The sequence below is a fragment of the Trematomus bernacchii genome, unplaced genomic scaffold, assembly GCF_902827165.1.
Source record: "Trematomus bernacchii unplaced genomic scaffold, fTreBer1.1, whole genome shotgun sequence".
Classification (NCBI taxonomy): domain Eukaryota; kingdom Metazoa; phylum Chordata; class Actinopteri; order Perciformes; family Nototheniidae; genus Trematomus; species Trematomus bernacchii.
In genome coordinates this window covers 123,790-147,556 of record NW_022987613.1, presented here as the reverse complement: position 1 = coordinate 147,556, position 23,767 = coordinate 123,790, and the positions used below count along the sequence as shown (strand labels likewise).

Here is a 23,767-nt window from a genome sequence, read left to right as displayed (position 1 = left end):
ACTCAGCCCTCACTCTTCTTTTTTGAGCGTTTGACGTAACAGCTGATCTCTGCACGGTAAACAAGGCTCTGCAGATTAGCTTAAGAGACAAAGGGCCCACACACACACACACACACACACACACACACACACACACACACACACACACACACACACACACACATTCTGTATCGCTCTATAGTTCTTATGTGAGTCTTTAGTAATTTTGTGGTAATTTTGAGTCTCTTTGTAGTTATTTTGTGTGACGTGGTAGTCGTTTTGTGTCTCTTCTGTCATTTTATGAATCTTTTCTAGTCATATTGTGTCTCTTTCTGGTCATTTGGAGTCTCCTTGTAGTTGATTTGTGTCTTTTTCTAGTCATTTTGAGTCACTTTGCCCTCGTTTTGAACGTTTTGGTAAAAAAATGTGTGTCTTTTTCTGGTAATTTTTAGTCTCTTTCTAGATGGTTTTTTTGAGAGTTGGGTTTGTGTGTTTTTATGGTAATTGTATGACCCTTAATAGTCCTATTCTGTCTCTTTCTGGTCATTTTGAGTCTCCTTGTGGTAAGTTTGTCTATTTTTGTTGTTGTTTTGCTGTCATTTAAATCATTTTGAATGCATTTGGAGTGTCTTTTAGGTTCGCATGTGTCTTTTTTAGTGACATTTTGAAGGTGAAGGCCAGAGGGTCCCTGACATTTCTTTATCCATCCACGATGAAGATGAATAACATCACAGTTCATTTTGTTAATCAGATGTTAAATGTTTATTCAATAAATACATGAGGTTACTCTCTATGAAATACTACAAGGATAATATAAAGTACATTTGCAGTTTACAATATAAGTGCAAAAGCAGTTTTAGAAAAAGTTGAAACACTGTGTTATGCATTGCCATTGAAGATTTGTCCATTTGTAAAGAGATAAAAGTATAAATTGCACCAAAACATAAATACTGAGATATAATTCCTAAAACATCCCACACAGTTCCACCATCCTGAGAAAAGCAGGTTTACATTTGGATATTATATTTATATTTAAATTTCCTTCCCGCTCTCAGTTTTCCAGAAGTTTCCGTGTTTCTCATTCAGTCTGCAGCGACGCTCGATGGCGGGGAGAATCTCTGTCTCTGCAGTTTGTTCTGAGTCAACGTTTGTTTCTGAGACGAGCGGGACGGACGAGCGAAGCAGAAGGTCAACGAGCCGCCGGAGCTGCAGTCGTAGTTTCCCTCCTGGTCAGAAAGAAATATATTAAACAAATGTTTTCATACATTTTTGATGTTCACAAACATTGTCCCCAATGCTAAGCTAAAGGCAGCTAATGTTGGGCTATAAAGGAACTACAGCACGGTCACATGACTTCACGTCACCACCGCTAAGCTAAAGGCGGCTAATGTTGGGCTATAAAGGAACTACAGCACGGTCACATGACTTCACGTCACCACCGTTAAGCTAAAGGCGGCTAATGTTGGGTTATAAAGGAACTACAGCACGGTCACATGACTTCACGTCTCCACCGCTAAGCTAAAGGCGGCTAATGTTGGGTTATAAAGGAACTACAGCACGGTCACATGACTTCACGTCACCACCGCTAAGCTAAAGGCGGCTAATGTTGGGTTATAAAGGAACTACAGCACGGTCACATGACTTCACGTCTCCACCGCTAAGCTAAAGGTGGCTAATGTTGAGTTATAAAGTAACTACAGCACGGTCACATGACTTCACGTCACCACCGCTAAGCTAAAGGAGGCTAATGTTGGGCTATAAAGGAACTACAGCACGGTCACATGACTTCACGTCACCACCACTAAGCTAAAGGCGGCTAATGTTGGGTTATAAAGGAACTACAGCACTGAAAATGACTGTCTTGCTCACCTCTGATGTCCCGGTACTCGGACTCTGTCGGACGCCGTGGTTTATCCCACCACTTTTCTCTTCTCGCTGCGTCATGAACCTCTGGTTGACGATCCGGGTCACGCTGTCGTTCCTGTGCAGCGAGGCGGCGGCTGGAGGCCTCGTTGGGATCCTCTCCAGGTTTTTCAACCCGGTCTTCGTCTTCTGTGCTAACCCTGGCACCGGTTTCTCCACCCGGCCACTCACCCTGCGCAGGAACTCTGTCACCATGCCGTACCTGCAGAGGTGGGAAGAAGTGGAGTACAAATATTTCGTTACTGTACTTAAGCACATTTTTCTTGCATTTTCCAAACAGGCTGGTTCCTTTAGTTTGAATGTGTGTTTGGTGGCGTGATCATTATCATTTAGAGTAATTGCGTGCCTATTGATTTGAACACGATCCGTGTATCCATCATTTCCTGGTCTTCTCTAAAGAAGAGGGACCAATGAAAATGAGCATCTGTACTTCTACTTGAGTAAAGGATGTGTGTACTTTTGCCATCTCTGCGTACCTGTTACCAGCTGCAGGTTTAGTGGGAGGCTTGGCCCCGGGGTTATTTCCTGATGCGGGTTTTTGTCTGGTCCACGTGAGGCTGGTGTTGCTTTGCGAGTTCGGGCTCCACAGGCCTCGATCTCTGGACGAAGTACACGAGGAGTTGGCGGAAGAAGACACTCCGGATGTAGAGTGTCTCCGGTAGAGTTTTGGTGAAGAGGACGATACGGTGGATCTGATTCTTCCCGGGACTCCATCCAACGAGGTGGAGATGTGGTTCGATCTGTTGGAGACCAGAGAGGAGCTCAGGCCTCGAGTCGGACTCCTAACGCTAACCACACCCTCCGTTTGCAGAGCGACGCTCACCATCTTCGGCTTCTTGGTCGTCTGAGTGCCGGAACAAGCAACATCGACATCCTGATACTGAACCTTCCTATCCGACCTCCAACCTGCCGTCATCTCCTTCATGTCGTCGCTGAGGTTCGAGCACCAGGGCGAGATGGAGGTCACGGACTCGGGGTTGTGCTTTAGCTGAGACTGATGGACCCTTCGTGCCGACGGCGGGCTGAAGTAGATGCGTTGAGTCGACTTTTCCGGGGCGGTGTGGCTTCTCCCCGCAGATATCTTCTCGAGGTCAAAGTCTGGGAAGCTACGCGGCATGATGAGGTGATCCCAAGTCTTCACGGGGTTTTCACGGTCCAGCTGCTCGGCATCCGCACTCAGATAACACCAGTTCTTCTTCTTCTTGCAGCCGCGTGGAGAAAACGGACGCCTGAGTCTTTTAGAGATGCAGGTTCTGTGAAAAACACGAATGGATCAGAACTGGAGGACTTTAGGGACTAAAGAGATGTGAACGCTTGATAAACACTCACCTGATAGCTTCATGGTGAGAGATGCCACCCTGAGGAAAGACAGAACACATGTTAGGTAGGTAGGTAGGTAGGTAGGTAGGTAGGTAGACAGGTAGACAGGTAGGTAGACAGGTAGACAGGTAGACAGGCAGGTTGACAAGGCAATGTACATAAGAGAGTCCAACATATTTCTGATATAGAAATGAAATAGCATTACAAAGTTAAAAAATATATATATACATGTGGAAATACAAATGTCCAGTAACAAGTATAATGCAGAATTATATTATATTATATTATCAAATTTAAGACCTTTTTACGACTACATTTCATTGTAAACATCCTAACACTTTACCCAGAAACCCAGCATTACATTGACGATTATTTTAGTTTTTTTTGGCTGTTCTGTATCATTAGAGTGCCAACTTTGATTTATCGGAGATTTATGAGAAATATTTTAGATGGATGTTGATATCAAGGCTACACCCTGTAATATGCAAACTAAAAGATAAGCCGATCTACAGGGAAATAATCACAAAAACAACATTTAAACGGGAACGCCGGACGTCCGGGAGATCTTCACCAACCCCGACCTCATAATCCAGAATGGGTGCCCAGTGTGAAAGCTGTAGTTACAAACTATTTATTAGCACTTCTGACTACTTTGTTTACAATTATATCAGTCATTTCAACATCTCTGTCCCACTATCTATGGACATGTTTCTACGGTGCGTTATGCGTTGTTATCCACTTACATTGCAAACATTTTTTACGACTTGTTGTACTTGAACAGGTTCATTTCTAGCTCTGATTGCAGACCTTTGATGGAAAAGCCACCCACCATTTGTACAGACTGAAGACTCCTGGCATATTAAATGTGCCTCAAGACGGATTACAGTCAGTGGAATAAGGAGGAAAAACACACATTAAAGAAATAAATCCGGCCCTGATCTGATCATGCTGTGCAAAGAAAGAAAAAGACTAAAAACTTGACAGTGCTGACATCTCAAATATGAGATTAAATTGACTTTTTGTCGTGCATTTGAACTTTTGCATTTACAGCTTGACACACTGTTCTCACTTCTCCCGCACGGTGCGATGCAGAGAGTGTTTTCCTGCAGCAGATCTGATCACGCCTGACCCGTTTGGCTGCAGCCCCGACGAGAGATTAGCCTAAATACTCCGTCCTGAGTCTGTTTCATGATGCCCGAGTGAGACGAGGCCAGGGAGACGGATCATCGTGAGAGCTCTACAGATCCCTGCAGGAGAAACACACTCCTGCCGAGTCAACAGTGTGTTTACCTCGGCTGCCCTGCTGTGTGTCGCTTTCGCCTCGCCGTCCAGATCAATCAGCTCGTCCTGAAGCTCTGCAGCGAGGTCCTGAAGAAGACCCTGCAGCACAAACCTGGTTCTGTCTGCACCCTGTAAAGAAAAACAGATATATTTAGAGACGGTGTGCTGATTTAAAGGTCCCCTATTATACTGTTTCTCATCAATATCTCACAGGTCTCAGATATATACAGAGCCTGTCTCTGATTGGCTGAAACACCAAACAGATCATTGCAGCATTACCCATAATCCCCTCTGTTTCAGCCCTGTTTCCAAAGTGCTGATTCTCTGTCTGTTACTTTAGATGAAAATAAGGAGCCCCTCCCCACGCCCCTCTGAGAGACATTTGGTTACAAAGAACACAATGGTGCTCTAGGAGGAGATCCAGGTGATAAAGGGGGGGGGGGGGGGGTTACCTTGGTTGCTGATTGGCTAATGGTTACACAAGACAAAACATCGTTATGACATCATCAAGTGGCCAAAATCTGATCAGCTCGTTTTCTGACAGGTTTTTATATAAATGGATCAAAAAGAGAGAGAATCTTTGTTCCTGAAACTTTCAGAGTCTCTTTCCACAGAGGGGACACATGCTGATGAAGAAGAGACATGAAGAAGAGGGGACACATGTTGATGAAGAAGAGACATGAAGAAGAGGGGACACATGTTGATGTAGAAGAGACATGAAGAAGAGGGGACACATGTTGATGTAGAAGAGACATGAAGAAGAGGGGACACATGTTGATGAAGAAGAGACATGAAGAAGAGGGGACACATGTTGATGTAGAAGAGACATGAAGAAGAGGGGACACATGTTGATGTAGAAGAGACATGAAGAAGAGGGGACACATGTTGATGAAGAAGAGACATGAAGAAGAGGGGACACATGTTGATGTAGAAGAGACATGAAGAAGAGGGGACACATGTTGATGAAGAAGAGACATGAAGAAGAGGGGACACATGTTGATGTAAGAAGAGACATGAAGAAGAGGGGACACATGTTGATGTAGAAGAGACATGAAGAAGAGGGGACACATGTTGATGAAGAAGAGACATGAAGAAGAGGGGACACATGTTGATGTAGAAGAGACATGAAGAAGAGGGGACACATGTTGATGTAGAAGAGACATGAAGAAGAGGGGGACACATGTTGATGTAGAAGAGACATGAAGAAGAGGGGACACATGTTGATGAAGAAGAGACATGAAGAAGAGGGGACACATGTTGATGTAGAAGAGACATGAAGAAGAGGGGACACATGTTGATGAAGAAGAGACATGAAGAAGAGGGGACACATGTTGATGTAGAAGAGACATGAAGAAGAGGGGACACATGTTGATGTAGAAGAGACATGAAGAAGAGGGGACACATGTTGATGTAGAAGAGACATGAAGAAGAGGGGAAACATGTTGATGAAGAAGAGACATGAAGAAGAGGGGACACATGTTGATGAAGAAGAGACATGAAGAAGAGGGGACACATGTTGATGTAGAAGAGACATGAAGAAGAGGGGACACATGTTGATGAAGAAGAGACATGAAGAAGAGGGGACACATGTTGATGTAGAAGAGACATGAAGAAGAGGGGACACATGTTGATGTAGAAGAGACATGAAGAAGAGGGGACACATGTTGATGTAGAAGAGACATGAAGAAGAGGGGACACATGTTGATGTAGAAGAGACATGAAGAAGAGGGGACACATGTTGATGTAGAAGAGACATGAAGAAGAGGATTTTGCAGAATAGGTGAGCTTTAAGAACCAAAATGTAACTCAACCCCTTCCAAAAAGTATTTTCAAAGAAAGTCCAATGCACTTGTCAAGGTCTTTCTCAAATGCATCAAGAACACTTTGTTCAGGTATTGTGGAAGAAGTTAAATCTCGCAAAGAAACTTATTTATTTAGTTTGTTTCGAAAATTTGAGACACAATATAGCATGCAGTTGAACCTCCTCATGTTTCGTCTGTCGGTTTGTCAAAAGATTACATAAAAACTATTGTCCCGATTTTCATAAAACTTGGTGGATGGGTATATCTTATGCAAACAAAGAACCCACAACAATTTGGAGCGGATCCAAATTACGGTGGGGAAATGTCAACTAAGTTTAGCTTTCTTTATCATCAGGGGGAACAGATGGGACTCTAGTGCATTCACAAGACTCAGAAACTGGACTTGGAAATGTAAGGAAACAGATCAATAATCTAAGCAATGAAATACAACACATCTTCTTTATAGCGCCTCGTTGTTTCCACATTAAAGCTCAGGAACACACCAACTCAGAAAAAAGACTTCCCAACTCTGGAAATGGGACTATTATGGCGCATTTCCACTACAGCGCAGAGCGCAGTTTAAGCGTGCCGTTCCGTGCCGTTCCGTGCCGTGCCCGTTTTTGGTTGCATTTCCACTAGGCGTAGTTCCGGCTAGCGGGTACTTTTTCACAGTTTTCTGGCTCTCCAAAATCGTGGTTCTTTCCGGGCCAACAACCGGGCTGAGTATGCTAAACTAGTGAGAGAATCGCTGGCAACTACAACTAAATGAACATATTTGACCGTGATTTAATTGTAATACACGTTTCAAAATGATGCCGAAGTAACAACATACTGATACCGGTTAGTAAAAACCATGAATTAATGCTTTGACAAGTCTGCAGACAGACGGCAGGAGAAACACCTTTTAAAATGCGTGTTTTCTGAATGGAGATCGGCTAAGCTAACGTTGTATATGCTCCGACCGTCCACACTCACAACAACGGCCTATACAGACATAAATAAAGCAGCGACTGTATTCACCATGACACAGGCAGTCTGTGGTTTGTACTTGTTTAACTTTTGTCTAGTTTCTGAACAGATATGAGGAGCTGTGAGCTCTGAGTGCTAACAGCTAACGGCTGATGTTGGTTTTGTGGTGCTCATTGAAGATGACGTCACGGCTCCGCCTACACTGCGTTACTATAGTTACTGCCCCAGCTACTAAACTGTAATGGAAACGCAGCATAAAGTGAGCCTGGCCTAACAAGGCCTAACGAGGCCTAGCCATACCGTACTAAGCCGAGCGAGGCCCTGCAGTGGAAATGCGCCATTAGAGGAGTACCTGAATGCACCATTGGTTGGATTTTCATTATGCATTGCCTTTTGAAAGAGTTGCACGAGTAATTGAACATGCTTTTAGCTTACCTCAGTTAAGTATAAACAATGGTTTGCAATATTGATGTTTACAATGCGTACTCCGATCATAGAAACCATCACATGGATGCATCATTGGGTTTGGGGGAAGTCATTCTAGCTATTCTGTTCTTTAATTGCTTTCCAGATTGCTGTTTCCCGACATAACACATAAAAATAATTCTTGTCTTTGTACCAGCCTATTTTAAAAGGAGAGTATATTTGCATTTGACACACATGTTGAATACTTCTGCAAAAGGAGAGAAGAATTACCTCGTTCCCCTCCTCCAGTCCTTTGACTTGGCACCACTGATGGAGGATCCTCAGAATCTGAAGGGACAGTCGCATCTTCGGGTCCCTGCAGCTTTGCATCAGATCCAACTGGAAACAAGTCGATTGTCTCGTTTGTTTTTCCCTCTCCTTAACCTCCGAGGTGCGGAGATCTTCTACGAACTCCTGCTTACTTTGAGACTCTTGGATGTCAAAATCTCCACAGAGAAAGGATAACGTCTGGGAATCCCAAGCATCCTTTTTCCCCAAATCTTCTGCTGACAGAAGCGTCTCCACGTGTCCGATGAAAGCCGACAGCATGGCCTGCAGAAGCTCCAACGCATCGTAAAAACTCTTCATGTCGAAATCCTCCGTCTGAGAAATAAAGGTAGGCGATCGGTGGCTGTTCTTTGGCGTCATGAGCAGGATGGCCGAGCCCAACATGGAGGAATGATCCCTGAGAGCGAGAAGAGTTTCATATTCCTTCACTATCACCCCTCGTCTGTCGGGGTTTTTCTCGTTTTCCTGAGCGTCTGCCGGGTCCCACTCCCCTCCCACAGGACCCTCTCGTGTAATCTGAATATTCTCCTCATCGCTTCTACCTTCCTCTACCTGCTTCAAACTTTCCTCTCTTTCCTTCCACGCCATTTCCTCCTCTTCCTCGCCCCCTCTTCCTGTTTTCTCCCTCATGTCGCTCATCTCCGCCCTCAGTCCTCGGTTCTCCACCTCCAGCTCCACGATGCGTCGGCTCAGCAGCGTGGCCTCCTCCTCCACCAGCCTCAGGTGAACTTTGACCTCGGCCTCCCTGCTGTGAGCGGAGGTTTGTCGGCCCTCTGGTGATTGATATCTGCAGAGCTCCTCCCGAAGGATCTCGCTCTCCGACACCAGCTTGGAGAGCTTCTTGCACATCAGAGATAATTCCTCTTTGGCAAAGTGTAGCTGGCAGCGGAGATCAGCGCTGTCGTCCTGCAGCGAAACAATAAAGGATATATGAGTCAGACGAGGAGGATAAGTACATTTACTGCAACTTTAAAGGTGGGGTAGGTAATTCACTTCAGAAACACTTGTTGTTATATTCCATGGAATGCTCTTAACATCCCGATAGCAATGAATATCTTAAATGCTTTGACAATAAATCCATTAAAAAATATCATCTGTGGAAGCCGTGGTACTGTAAAAAGCACGACCAATCATCTGAGCCGGCCCGGCTAAAATAACTGGATGGCCTACCTGCCTGTCAGCCTTCCATCTGTGCACAAACTTATCTCGTGCCCTCATTGGTCATGTGCGCGTTCGTGTGTGTTGGAGGAGGGGCTCTATAAGGAAGTCTGAAGGAAGGGGCAGATTCTTTTCGGCTACGTACTTTCAAATTCTAGCGCACTCGAGCTGGTTTCTCCATTCTTACCTACCCTACCTTTAAGGGTTTAACAATAAAAGATATCAGGATAAATACATTTACTGCAACATTAAGGGTTTAGCAATTACTTTAATATGCGTCAAAGAGGCCCTATTATGCTTTCTTAGCGTGTTCCCTCTCCTGTTCTATAGATGTTAGTGCATGTAAATGGTCTGTAAAGGCTAAAATCCCTGTGTTTCCTCAAGATGGAGTTTCTCTACAGCTTCTATTGGCTAGGATACAAATTTGTCACATTGTACGTGATTGGCTAAGGGGCGGGACATCTGTCTAAGCGGTTGACCAATCCCAACAGAGCCGGCCAGCTAACCAATCAGAGCAGACTGGGCTCTGGTTTCAGATTGTGACAACCCAACGCAACATGCAGCTTTAATTTATTTTCCATATTTATACTTACTTGTACATCAAAAATGTCCCAACTTGTGATCAGTAAAGTACATCTTATCATCTTATCTTAAAAGGACAATAGTGTTCCAACAACAACAACAACAACAACAACAACAAAATAGATTCAAACTGCTTTGCCACAAGATTTGCAATCAGATTGAAATAAGAAACGTATCAAACCTCGATCTGCTGAGAGAGCCTCTTCTCTGCTCGGCTGGATGAAGATCGGAGGCTCTTCCTCTTCAGAGTGCTCTGAGGGATCAAAACATATTCAATTATTTATAAAGAATCCTAAAAACTAACAACACAGATCCCAAGGTCATCCATTATGCCCAAAAAGTATACTGGAGTACAATTAAGTCAAGAAGACTTCATGGATCAGCTCTACTAGACTCGGCTCTTCTTTGGGGGGTTTCCACTAGTATGTCCTTTAATATATATACATATAGTAGAAGCATATTAAAGGTCCCGTGTCATGGCCATTTCCACTGATCATAATTCCATTGTTGAGGTATACTAGAATAGATTTATATTGTTAAATGTTCCAAACTCACATTGGATTCTCATACAGCATCTCTGTATAGTATGTGTATTCACTCTCTGTCCTAAACGGCTTGTTGGAGCTCCCCCCCCCTCCCTATGAGCCCAGTGGCCGTCTGCGAGACAGCGAGACACAGCGAGACACAGCAAAACCCAGCCCGAACACACACACCGACTCACAGCCTCGCCGCGTCCCGCCGTCTCAGGGAGGAGAAATCGGCGGAGATGCAGCTGAGAAAAGATTGAGTGTGTGTGTGTGTGAGGAAGTCTTAACGGCTCTGCGGACGTAATGTAACGGCTCCACGGATTGGTCCATTTGGGTATGGGCACGTCACTGTACCCAGGAAGAAAACAATGGAAAAAGAGAAATCTCCAACGAGGCGTTCTGAGGCAGCATAGACCGGTATTTTCTGTGTTAGAGTTGTACTCGCTACAGGGTGTACTTTGAGGGTTTGAGACTCTGCAGACCGTTTACATGCAGAAAAAGCTACATAACACAAGGGGACGGGTAATAACCAGAAAAGCATGACATGGGACCTTTAAGTACACCTAAAACAAATTAAGAATGTGTTTTATTGTTGAGCTTCAGAGGTGCAAAGACTAGCTGTTTCCCAGTCCTTATGCTAAGCTAAGCTAACGGACAGCTGGCTTTCTCACTACACGCAAAAGTGTATTTCCCAAATTATCAAACGATTCCTTTAAATTAATATATTTTGAGCTGATCATCATGCCCTGGTGCTTTCAGAGATGCTTAAAATACCCAAAACAGTCCTAACGTTTCCTAACATCCGAGCCCTTCTGGTCTGAGCATGAGAGGAATGTGAGTTTCTATCTGCAGCTTTGTGTCCAGACAGGATGTCACAGCGTTAATAATATCTCCTCCAGACGAGAGGTGGGAAACGTAAAGAGTGCACGGTCAAATTCTAGTCATGGGTTTTCAATTCAAGGTCAGTGGGCTTCACTGTGGTCAATCTGGGTCTCCTAGTGGTTGATTTTCTGACTTTCTTAAGAGGTTTTTTACTTTTTTGTGGATGTTTGATGTCTCTCTATGCTCATTTTGCGTCTCTTGGTAGTTGTCTTCCGTCATTTTATATCTCTTTGTAGTCATTATTCCTCTCTTTAGTTGGCTTGTGTCTTTTTGTAGTTCTTTTGCCGTCTCTTTAAGGTAATTCTTACGTCTCTTTTAAATATTTTTGTATCTTGTGCCTTTTTGTGGCCAATTTTCGTCTCTTTTTAAAGTGACAAACACAAAAAGTGCCAACAGTGTTTTCTAAATGAAAGGTCAGTGAGCCTGCAGGCTGTATAGTTACTATCTTGTGACCTTAGATGTGATAAAAGTAAGAGAAAGAACTCCATATCGGCCTTTCTCGAACTAAAATGTCCATAAATTGTGTGGATTATCAAAATAAAAGTGCGGTTTGAGTCTTATTTGATAGGTTTCTGATTATTCATGAATCTGCAGGTCACAGACAGTCACAGACGGACATGTTTCAGTTTCTGAAGCGTCCCTCCCTCTCCACATCCATCAGACGTGTGTTTTCTAGCTCTAGATTAGTCAATCTAAGTGGATTTCCTCACTGGGATCAAAGGGACGAGCAGCTGAGCCGAAGTCTGAGCTCACGCCAAGGCAGGCAGCGAATCCTGGATTAAACCGAGTCACAGAGTGCAGAGAGGAGGGGGCGCGAGAGTGGCTGACATTCACTGCTGGGGTTTGGTAGTTTCATCAAAGCAAAGGACGGCCGTGGGTCAGTGTGTCTGAGCATAAAAAACACTTTGAATGCCAGTGATGTAATGTCACTAAGTTCATTTATATTTGTGTTATAAATTATCTTCACATATTAACACCACTTTATTAATTCTGAAGTAAAAAGCTGACGTTAGGCTATAAACAAAACTACAGCAGGGGTCACATGACTTCACGTCACCACCGCTAAGCTAAAGGAGGCTAATGTTGGGCTATAAAGGAACTACAGCACGGTCACATGACTTCACGTCACCACCGCTAAGCTAAAGGAGGCTAATGTTGGGCTATAAAGGAACTACAGCATGGTCACATGACTTCACGTCACCACCGCTAAGCTAAAGGAGGCTAATGTTGGGCTGTAAAGGAACTACAGCACGGTCACATGACTTCACGTCACCACCGCTAAGCTAAAGGAGGCTAATGTTGGGCTATAAAGGAACTACAGCATGGTCACATGACTTCACGTCACCACCGCTAAGCTAAAGGAGGCTAATGTTGGGCTGTAAAGGAACTACAGCATGGTCACATGACTTCACGTCACCTCCGCTAAGCTAAAGGAGGCTAATGTTGGGCTGTAAAGGAACTACAGTACGGTCACATGACTTCACGTAACCACCGCTAAGCTAAAGGTGGCTAATGTTGGGCTATAAAGGAACTACAGCACGGTCACATGACATCACTTCACTACCGCTAAGCTAAAGGTGGCTAATGTTGGGCTATAAAGGAACTAGAGCACGGTCACATGACTTCACGTAGCCACCGCTAAGCTAAAGGTGGCTAATGTTGGGCTGTAAAGGAACTACAGCACGGTCACATGACTTCACGTCACCACCGCTAAGCTAAAGGCGGCTAATGTTGGGCTATAAAGGAACTACAGCACGATCACATGACTTCACTTCACCACCGCTAAGCTAAAGGCGGCTAATGTTGGGCCATAAAGGAACTACAGCACGGTCACATGACTTCACGTCACCACCGCTAAGCTAAAGGCGGCTAATGTTGGGCTATAAAGGAACTACAGCACGATCACATGACTTCACTTCACCACCGCTAAGCTAAAGGCGGCTAATGTTGGGCTATAAAGGAACTACAGCACGGTCACATGACTTCACGTCACCACCGCTAAGCTAAAGGCGGCTAATGTTGGGCTATAAAGGAACTACAGCACGGTCACATGACTTCACGTTACCACCGCTAAGCTAAAGGCGGCTAATGTTGGGCTATAAAGGAACTACAGCACGGTCACATGACTTCACGTCACCACCGCTAAGCTAAAGGCGGCTAATGTTGGGCTATAAAGGAACTACAGCACGGTCACATGAACCCTTTTACTTATAGAAATATCTGAGTACTTCCTCCACCCCTACACAATACGCAATGATCCAGATTTAGCCTTTAGCTTAATAAGAGCAGAAAGTCTATTTAAGATTCTCTGTTTCTCTGAGGATGTCAGCTGCCCCCCCCAACCCCCTAATATTTGACCCGGGTCATGTGTCTCTGAGGCGACAGCTGGCTGCAGCTGTGGGTCAGCAGCTCTTTGTGAAGCATCTTTGGGTGTGTCTCATTTCAGTTTGAGTTTGTGGGGTCTCGTTTTGTGATTTGGTTTCTGTCCCTTGGCATCTTATTCTTGTGTTATTCAAGATAAGATAAGATAAGAAGATAAGTAAAAGTACTTTATTGATCCCAATTTGGGAAATGTTTGCATTGCAGCAGCATACAAAGACATGGAATTGTACAATACAAATTAAAAGACTAGAAATCACAATAATTTCTTTTTGAAAATATACATGTAGGACATTATATATACATATATATCTTGTTTTGCGTCTCTTTTTGCTTTCCTTTCTGTATGTAATAAAGTGTATTTCACCTCACTGGAAAAAAATGCTGCTCCAAAAACAAGTTAAACAATAATAAAAACAAGGTGTTTTCACTTGAAATAAGTAAAAAAATCTGCCAATAGAACAAGTGAAAGTTTGCTTGGTAAGATTTCTTGAAATAAGAAGGGATATTTAGATAAATCACATCTTGTAATCAGCTGGAGAACTCATTCTGAACTATATTTCACCAGAATCAGGAATTGTTGTGTTATAAAATAAGCCGCTAATGCTCAAAGGTGTTTCTGTGTTCTGATGTTAGTTGATGATTTTCTAATAAATACGTTAGTAAATATGTGTTTCATGTGAGATACGACTCAAAATAAGATTTTTTTGACTTAACAAGATGATGCATTGTCTAAAAACAAGACCTGATATCTCACTGCAGTGTTACTTCTGAAGTTATGATGTCTTACGGTACGTCCACACGGCTCCGTCACGTGCTTCAACGGAGACGCTTCCCATTCACTTTGAATGGGGTGACGTCAAGCTTTGCCGAACTGCATTGTGGTTCCGTCGCGTCACTTTGCCTCCTCCGTTGCTCGCTTCGAAAGTTGAGAAAAGTTCAATTTTTCAAGCGTCGACGGAAGCGTCAGCCAATCAAATCATATGCCAGGACAAGCTCTAGCCAATCAAACCGTGTGCTTGTGTGTCCGGGGCGGGAGATTAATGTGATTGGTTGTTGGTCGCACGGCAGACACGCCCACCGGCAAGCTTCAACGCGACGGAGCCGTGTGGACGTTCCGTTATAGCAAGTGTAGAGACATATTCTGACTAGATATTAGACAAATGTACTTTGTAAGATTTCGAGTTTTTGTAGTACTTACTTTCAACTCATTTTACATCTTGTTTTGTGTCTAGCTTGGGTCACGTTTTGAATTTCTGAATCAATAAACAGATTGACTTATCACCCCGTACAAAAACCCTCATCATTCTTCATTACAATGAAGCACATTAAAGTGTATGGTGTCTTCCCATTTCGCCCCTTTCCATTTCGCCCCTTTTTTACATTAGGCCAGATAAGAAATGATACTTGTTTTGCTTGGTCGTGGGTCTTCGGGTTAGGGTTACGGTTAGAGTTTATAGATCTAATGATGCATCCCATGAAGCATTGCAGGAAGTCTGTTGACGAATCAGAGGCTGTTGTTGGGGCTGCATGGGACAGGGGGCGAAATGGGAAAGGGGTGAAATGGGAATAAACCAAAGTGTATTTACCTCTCTGGTTTTGTCCACCTCGGCTTGCAGCACTTGTTTAGCGACCTCCAGCTCTTGAGTTTTCTCCCTCAGCGCCTCGTTCTCCCACTGCAGCGCCGCCTCCTTCTTCTGCAGCGCCTCCAGCTCGCTGTACAGCCGCAGAGACACGCTCTTTGCAACCTGACAACAAAACCAGCAGACAGTGGAGATTATGAGACTACGAGCACCTTGTTGGGAACATACTGAACGGCCTCTTCCAATGTGAGAGTAACATGATAACAAAGGTATCCCAACTGTAGCTGTGTTCATGACAGGATGTATGATTACCTAGAAGAGCATCAGGACTGTTTGAGGCACATGATAGCTATGTGATTAACATGATGATTTAGCCTCTATGGAGATAGACATATGACAAGCATGATCATTTCTGACGTGGAGCTAATCTGAAGTAAACATTGAATACTGCTTTCTATTCCTCCATCTTGTGACTGTGTAACTCCCTCTCTTGGATATCAGCATGTGAAGGACACTGTTCAGGAACTAGTTGATGCTCTGTATGTGATGACTACTTCCATTCTGGAGAGGATCACAAATACATGGATCCTGAGGTTGAAGCTCAAGCCGGGGACGAGGGAGATTTTTCTAACAGCCCTCGAAACAGAATAACTTATTTTTTAGTCTTTTTGAGGAAGTTTTGAATCTCTAGTCTTTGATGTCTGACTGATGTTTTGTATCTTATTGGAGTTTCATTTTGAGTCTTATTTAGCCTTTTTGTAATGCTTAATGTTTCTTTGTAATGTTTGGTCTCTTGTTTTATGTCTAGTGTCGTTTTGCAGCTCCTTTTGAGTCTCTTTTTGTCTCACGTTGCCATTTCTAGCTATTATGCATCCCTTTTTAGTCGTTTTGCATGGTGTCTCTTTGTCTCGTTTTGCTTCTCAGATTGCACCCCGTCAGACCTGTTCTTTGTTTCTTTTGTGGCCTTTTGCTCCTGGTTTGGCCTCTCGTTTTGTATATCCTTTACGATGTTTTCTGTTTCTTACGTCTGGTTTGCCGCCTCGTTCTAAACCATCTCTTTTGTTTTCCTTTGTGACTAGTTTTGCTTCTCATTTTGTACCTCTTCATACCTTCTTTCTGGCCTCATTTTTTAGTCGTTTTGCCCCTTTTTTGTATCTTGCTTTCTCCGTCTCTATTTGCATCGCTTTGCAGCTGAACTGTGTTTGTTCGTGGCCTTTTATCACTGGTTGTATATCTCCTCACTGAAGTTCTTTGATGCCTCTTAAGTAGTTGTTTGATCTAATTTCCTATAGAGATGTTAACACTCACTTCAAACACACACACACACACACACACACACACACACACACTCCTGATCTCTGGCTCCAATCAGGCAAAAACATCAGCACAAGGCTTTACAAGGACAAGCCTGTGACAGGAATTCACCATATGAGTGTGTGAGAGGGTGAGGCTGTTGGGAATCCTACACCACACACACACACACACACACACACACACACACACACACACACACACACACACACACACACCACACACACACACACACACACACACACACACACACACACACACACACACACACACACACACACACACACACACACACACACACACACACACACACACACACACACACACACACACACACACACACACACACACACACCCTGAGTCCGGCTGCCACCTCAGAGCTGCCGTGATTCAGATTTCTCTTTCCATTTTAGTTTCCTGCTGAGGGAGAAAGCTCACCACATAATTACACCAGAGTACGACTAAAATAAAAGCAGCTTGCGTGATGAAGACACTTTGAACTAATGGCGCTTCTGTGGCCAGCGGGAAGTGTTTTACAGCTCAGTGAGTCAGGCTGCTGTCGAATAAATACAGTCCGACGGGAATCGCAGTCATTCAGTCCAAAGCCAGACATTAACCCTTCGTGGCCATTTGGCCTCTAATTTTCCGCCTCTTGCTCGATCGCTTCATTTCGCATCCGTTTGTACTCGTTTTGCTACCTTCTTCTAAACGATTTGTTACTTGATTTGCGTCTCTTTTTCAGTCCTTTTGCATTTTGTTCTTCAGTCTCATGTGAGCTTAGTTTTGCCCATTCTTCTAGATCTAGAAGCTTCTCATTTGCCTCCCTTTCTGGTGGTTTTGCATCTTGTGTTGGAGTTTAGGTTTTTGAGTTTTGCGTCTCATTTTGCTTTTGTCTCATTTGAGTCCCCGTTTTGCGTTTTTTTTCTAGAGGTGTTGCATAATATTTTCTACTTATTTCTAGACCATTTTTCAACTAGTTTGCGTCCCTTTTCAAGTCAGTTTGCAACTTGTTTTTTATTCTCATCTGAGTCACATTTTTGCGCCTTTTTTCTAGATATTTTGTGTCAACTTTTCTTTGAACACAAATACCTGTACTTTCTACTTCTTACATGTTGAACACAAATACCTGTACTTTCTACTTCTTACATGTTGAACACAAATACCTGTACTTTCTACTTCTTACATGTTGAACACAAATACCTGTACTTTCTACTTCTTACATGTTGAACCCAAATACCTGTACTTTCTACTTCTTACATGTTGAACCCAAATACCTGTACTTTCTACTTCTTACATTTCCCAAACAGGCTGGTTCCTTTAGTTTGAATGTGTGTTTGGTGGCGTGATCATTATTATTTAGAGTCATTGCGTGCCTATTGATTTGAACACGATCCGTGTATCCATCATTTCCTGGTCTTCTCTAAAGAAGAGGGACCAATGAAAACGTTGTCATGTTGCCGTTGTTCAGCATGGAAACATTCATTAGCTAACAATGACATGATTGTTCTATTAATATAAAGGGAGGTCAGGTACTCTTTAAAACAGCTGCTAGTTATGGGTACTTTTTACTGAAGTACATTTCAAAGCCCTCTTTACTTTGACTTGAGTAAAGAAGTTTAGTCAGTACTTCTACTTTCACCAGAGTATTTTTAAACACGAGTATCTGTACTTCTACTTCAGTAAAGGATGTGTGTACTTCTACCATCTCTGTTTGTTTGTATTAAGTCCTTTGCAGAGGATAAACTAATGACCTCTGACCTTGTTGTCGTGCTCCAGGCTGCGCACCAGCTCCCCGTCCGCCCCCCCGCTCTGGGCCACTCGGAGGCTGCGGCGCTCGGCCTTGCGGAGCCGGTACTGCAGGACGCGGCAGGTCTTGCTAGTTTGGTCCAGCTGCAGCTTCAGGCTCTGCAGCTGGTAAACCTCCTCCTCCTGGAACAGGTCGCGCATCTCCAGCATCTCACAGCGCAGCTCCTCCACCTCATCCTGCAACACAACAACAACTTTCATTACTGCACACAAGACCTGAGGGAGAAAGAGGAAGATTCAAGATTCAAGGCTTTTATTGTCATGTGATCATAGCTACAGATATAGCAATGACAATCTGAGGTCACAGGCTCCTCCTCCAACAGTGCAACGCAATAAAACAGATACAATAGAGCAAGGAGAGTCTATATACAAGTAATTGGAATATGATATATTAGATAAATAATGCGACCAATTGGACTCAAAATAAAGGAAGTTTTGCTTCTTTGTGGTTATTTTTTGCGTCTCATTTTGCATCCCTCTTTCGAAATTTGATCTACTTTCTTTGAGTCTGTTTTGAATTTGTTTGGTATCTCCTTTTGTGTCAAATGTTGCTTACCTTCCCTTGGTGGTAGTTTGTCTAATTGTCTTCTCAATTCTCATCTGGTTTTGCAGCCCATTTTGTGTCCTCTTTTCTTTTGTATCTCATTTGGCATCCCATTTGGGTGATTGTCTCATTTTGCGTCCATTTATGCTAATTTCTAATTGTCTGGTGTCTTGTTTTGAGTCAAATGTTGCTTACCTTGCTTCAACACAGTCTCGCGGCATTTCGTGTTATAGTCACGAAATTAATCTATTGATTCGTGTCCACCAACACGATTTCGCCATTTTTTTCGTGTCACACAGAACGATTTTAAAAGCAATGTAAATAATAACAAATTAGAAGGAAAAACAGATACAAAAAAATACAGATTTAAGTATTCTGACACAGAACGATTTTAGAAGCAATGTATTTATATTGGTAGTATGTTTCGTGCCTGCATCAAATAATAACAAATTAGAATCTAAAAAAGATGACATAAAATACAGATGTCAGTATTCTGAGGCTCTGAGCCATTTCTTTTCCTCACTGACGGCAACAAAACTCAGACATTATACAATTTAAAATAAAAGGGATAGGGTTAGGCTTAGGGTAAGATATTGAGTAAGAACATGTTTTTATGAACCACACAGCTTCTGGTCTTCCAAGACCCGACCGGACAAAAAGACGTGTTGCAGGCACGAAACATACTACCAATAGAAATACATTGCATTTAAAATCTTTCTGTGTGACACGAAAAAAATGTGAAAATCGTGTTGGTGAACACGAATCAATAGATTAAATTAATTTCGTGACTAATACATGAAATACCGTGAGACTGGGTTGCTTGCTTATTGTTTTGCTATGTGGTAGTTTGCCTCATTTTCTTCTGAATTCTCGTCTCATTTGTTTGGCCATTTGTTTTCTTTTTTGCAGCCCATTGTATGTCCTGTTCTGTATCTAATTTAGCCTCCCAATTGGCGGGTTTTTGTGTCTCATTTCGCGTCCCTTTTGGAAATTAGATCTAATTTTGGTGGGAGTTTATAGTTTAATTTTCTTCTTACCTTAAAGGTGGGGTAGGTAAGTTTGAGAAACCGGCTCGAGATACACTTTTTGTTATATTCCATGGAATGCTCTTAACATCCCGATAGCAATGAATATCTGAAGTGCTTTGACAATAAATCCATAAAAAATGTCATCTGTGGAAGCTGTAGTACTGTAAAAAGCACGACCAATCATCTGAGCCGGCCCGGCTAAAGTAACTGGATGGCCTACCTGCCTGTCAGCCTTCCATCTGTGCACAAACTTATCTCGTGCCCTCATTGGTCATGTGCGCGTTCGTGTGTGTTGGAGGAGGGGCTCTGTAAGGAAGTGGCAGATTTTCTCCGGCTGTGTATTTTCAAATTCTAGCGATCTCGAGCCGGTTTCTCCAAAATGACCTACCCTACCTTTAAGGCTCATTTTAAGATAAGATAAGATAAGATGGTACTTTATTGATCCCAATTTGGGACATTTTTGTGTTACAGCAGCATAAGAAGACAAGGCAATGTACAATACAATAACACTTCAAAGAAATAATCAAGAAAGTACAAAATATATATGTTGAATGGTATTATATATACAAATATATATATACATAAATATATGACAGAAGGAATATTAATATTAAATATTAAATATTGAACAGATTTCTCACCTCTTTCTAGTCTTTGTGAGTTTTGTTTTGTGTCCATCAGTTGTGTGACTTGTTTTGGGTTAGGGTCATTTTGCATCCCTTTCTGACTGATTTTGCATTTGATTCTATGTATTTTATTTGGTAACCTTGGTTGCTCATGTCCTTTAACCCTGCTGATGGTGTCAGAGACAAATATACATACTTCATCTTTTTAACAGAATCATTGTACTCGTTAATTTAAGTCAAAACTCTAAATACTTCTCCCACTTATATTTACGCAAACAGAATAAACACCTTAAATCAAACTCACCTTCAAATACTCGTTCTCTGATCTCAAATCCTCCACCTCGCGCACCAGATCCTCGGTGGTCTCCCCCATCATGAGATCCATAAAACCCCCCGGAGACTGGAGCATGCTGAGCGGCTGGGAGTCTCCCTTTACGCACGGGTTCCCATCACTCCTCCACAGATAAGCTCCTCTGTCGATCCAGCTTAAATCTCTGCTCGGAGACTCTTTACTGTTTCCCTCCGAGGGGGAAGAATCCGAGATCTCAGAGCTGCTGTCCGAGGAGGAGGAGAGTTTCCCGGACGCACAGCCGGAGTCTTTGCTCAGATCCTCCGAGGTGTTGGAGGCGTCGGACAGCTTCCTCTCTGCGGGGCAACCGGAGGACTCTTTCCCCTCTTTCCCTGGTCCTTTCCCTGGTCCTTTCCCCGGTGCTTTCCCCTCTTTCCCCTCCTGAGAGCCACTGTGAGCTTCTCTGGAATAATCTTTCTTCTTCCTCTGCGCGTAAACCGGCTGCTGCGCCTTGGGTTGTTTCTGACTCCGGAGCGCAGACATCACGACTTGTTCCTACTTCTTCTTTTAAGTTATTCAGTTACTTTAGTTAAAAAATGATCATTATGGTTCCACAGCTCTATAAAAGGTGTTGAATCAGAAGCTTAAGCGTGACTGAGAGACATCCGACTGGTTGCTCTCCATCCCGAAGACTAAAACTTTCCCAAAATGCGCAGAGAGTCACCGGCAGTGTGGGAGTAACCTGGCTTTTTAATGACTTCCGGTCCCCAATTCCAAAATAAAACTCTGTCATTCACTCTGGATGACGCTGTCTAACTTCTTTATTGTTTTCACATTAAACCACATTTCCCGCACTATTCTTCTTTTTCCAAACTGTTTATTTTATAAGATAATAAGAAGAAAACAACAAATTATTTTCATTTCGTTTTCTAGAACTGGACCAATTTGAACAGAAACCAACAGGTTGATTGTTGACATCTATGGTAACTTAAAATGGAATCCTATAGTATAATGTTTTCTATATTTGCCAAGCATCTTTATAATGTTACAACTTAATCCCTAAATATTGACTCGTGTAAGTAAGGGGTAATTGTTAAAAGGTCCAAAGCTGCCACCTTGTGGATTCATAATGGAACTACAGCTAAATACAAAACCCTCTGTAATGGTCACACATGCAGAGCACCCAGCACACAGTGACATGTGTTCTCTGCATTTAACCCATCCTAGTACCAGGAGTCTAGTAAATCGCGAGTAAAGCTGCTTCAGAGCCACTATTTCAAGCATACTACGTCATCGAGTGCCGCCGAAGTACTGTTCCAATCTCCAGTATACTTGGAAATCTACCGAGCCCGGCGTACTCCGTTTGGAGAAATATCGAGTGTGTGCACATGAGTAGACTTCGCGGTCTTAAAATCCCCACAATGCTTTGCGCACGGACCAATTTCCCCAAATCTGTGACGGAAGATGTAAGGCACACCTGCACACTTGCTAGCGTGTTCCTCTCTTTGTTTTCCGAATGTCAGGAAGTATTCTTGACTCGCTTCTGAAGCAAGATGCTCGGCAGACATGTGCTACCAAGCAAGCGTACTCGCGATTGAGAAACACCCCATATTTAGGTCTGGTCGGGGGACTTGAACCGGCGACCCTACGGCTCACAGTCCAAGCCCCTACTGAATGAGCCACTGCCTACATTTGTTACATCAGTGTGTTCAGACATAAAATAAAAAATAGTTAAAAAGTGGAACAGAGAATTAATAACAACAAATTAAAAGTACAAATAAAATGAAAAAGATTATATCAAATATTAACAACAGTATAGAGAGGCGAAGTCCCTCCCTTTCCCGGGGACCTCCATGGGACCTTATTTCAGAAAAAGTATGTATTGAAGTCAATGGGGTGAAACGATCCCGTTTGAATTGTGCCACGAATCACACATATGATGTTTGTCAATTTAAAAGATAATTTTACAAGTCAAAAAAATTAAAATGTGTCGTAAAACTGTGAAGTAACACTTTTTTGTGTGTGAATCCGCTCAATGAACTACATCTCCCGTCTCGCACCACACACCAAGACGGCCGTCACGTTGGCACATTTCACTTCTTTCTTTCAGAATGAGGCGAAAAGTATTAAAAGAGGTGAAAATCACTCCAAGTCTGGGCATGTTGAGAGCTGTACATACACACAAGGGGAGTTAGTCGGTTCCTAAGAGCCAGCATGCAGGACTGGGATTCTGGGATTTGTAGTCTTTCTAGTTGCGTATTTTTCATAGTCTTATATTTCAACAGTTTTACGACAAACTGTGACTTTTTTGACATGGAAATTATTTTTTAAATTGACAAACATCATATGTGTAATTCATGGCACAATTCAAACGGGATCGAAAGATAATCTTTCTCTCTCCAGACTTCAATACATAATTTTTCCGAAATAAGGTCACATGGTGGTCCATCGGAAAGGGAGGGACTTCGCCTCTCTATAAACATTCTGGATAATTAAAATGTTCAAAACAAGTCAAAAATACTGCAGTTAGTAGCAAGAGTAGAACATAAACAATTATACACATCTCAAAATAGAAAAAATAAAACAACTAAAAGTAAAAATATGTAAATTATCTGACGAATAAAACTCTATAGACGGTTAAATTAGAGCCAACACAATATAAAAGTGGGATATTATTCACATTTAGTGTGCAAGACCATGCAATGAAGCAGATGCTAGTTTATAGGACAGAAAACTGATCCCAAAGCTTCTTTATTATAATAAACAAACATAGTGTAGACATAAGAAGAACACACAATAACAACTAATAATACACTCTTTTGTCAGGAATCCTCAGCCTGTATTTAACTATTGTTTGTATATCTGATTTAAGGTCATATTATTGAATCTGATTAAAAAACATCTATTTTTAGAACTTTTTTTCATTTGATTCAGTGACATAAACAATGGAGAACAAGACAGGCCGGAAGTGGGCGGAGAGGACGCGCTGATTGGCTGCTGGATCTGTCAATCACGGTGTCCTTCC

General features: G+C 42.7%; 1 protein-coding gene across 1 annotated transcript; it reads right to left on the bottom strand.

The window, feature by feature from the left end:
• Positions 1-780: 780 nt before the first annotated feature.
• On the bottom strand, positions 781-21,285 carry LOC117483720. The gene is made up of 10 exons (XM_034132073.1): positions 20,758-21,285; positions 18,208-18,432; positions 15,145-15,303; positions 9,949-10,020; positions 7,971-8,933; positions 4,513-4,632; positions 3,232-3,260; positions 2,379-3,155; positions 1,849-2,104; positions 781-1,205 (listed from the first exon to the last, which is right to left on the bottom strand). The coding sequence occupies exons 1-10, from the start codon at positions 21,283-21,285 to the stop codon at positions 1,062-1,064; spliced, it is 3,273 nt and encodes a 1,090-aa protein (XP_033987964.1). The 3' UTR covers positions 781-1,061.
• Positions 21,286-23,767: the final 2,482 nt, after the last annotated feature.

Excerpts from the sequence above, each read along its gene's own strand:
- LOC117483720 (XM_034132073.1), bottom strand. The coding sequence starts at position 21,285 with ATGTCTGCGCTCCGGAGTCAGAAACAACCCAAGGCGCAGCAGCCGGTT. Across the intron at positions 4,633-7,970 it reads GACTGGAGGAGGGGAACGAG|GGTGCAGACAGAACCAGGTT; the intron begins GTAATTCTTCTC and ends TTTTCTTTACAG. Across the intron at positions 1,206-1,848 it reads CGAGTACCGGGACATCAGAG|GAGGGAAACTACGACTGCAG; the intron begins GTGAGCAAGACA and ends CTTTCTGACCAG.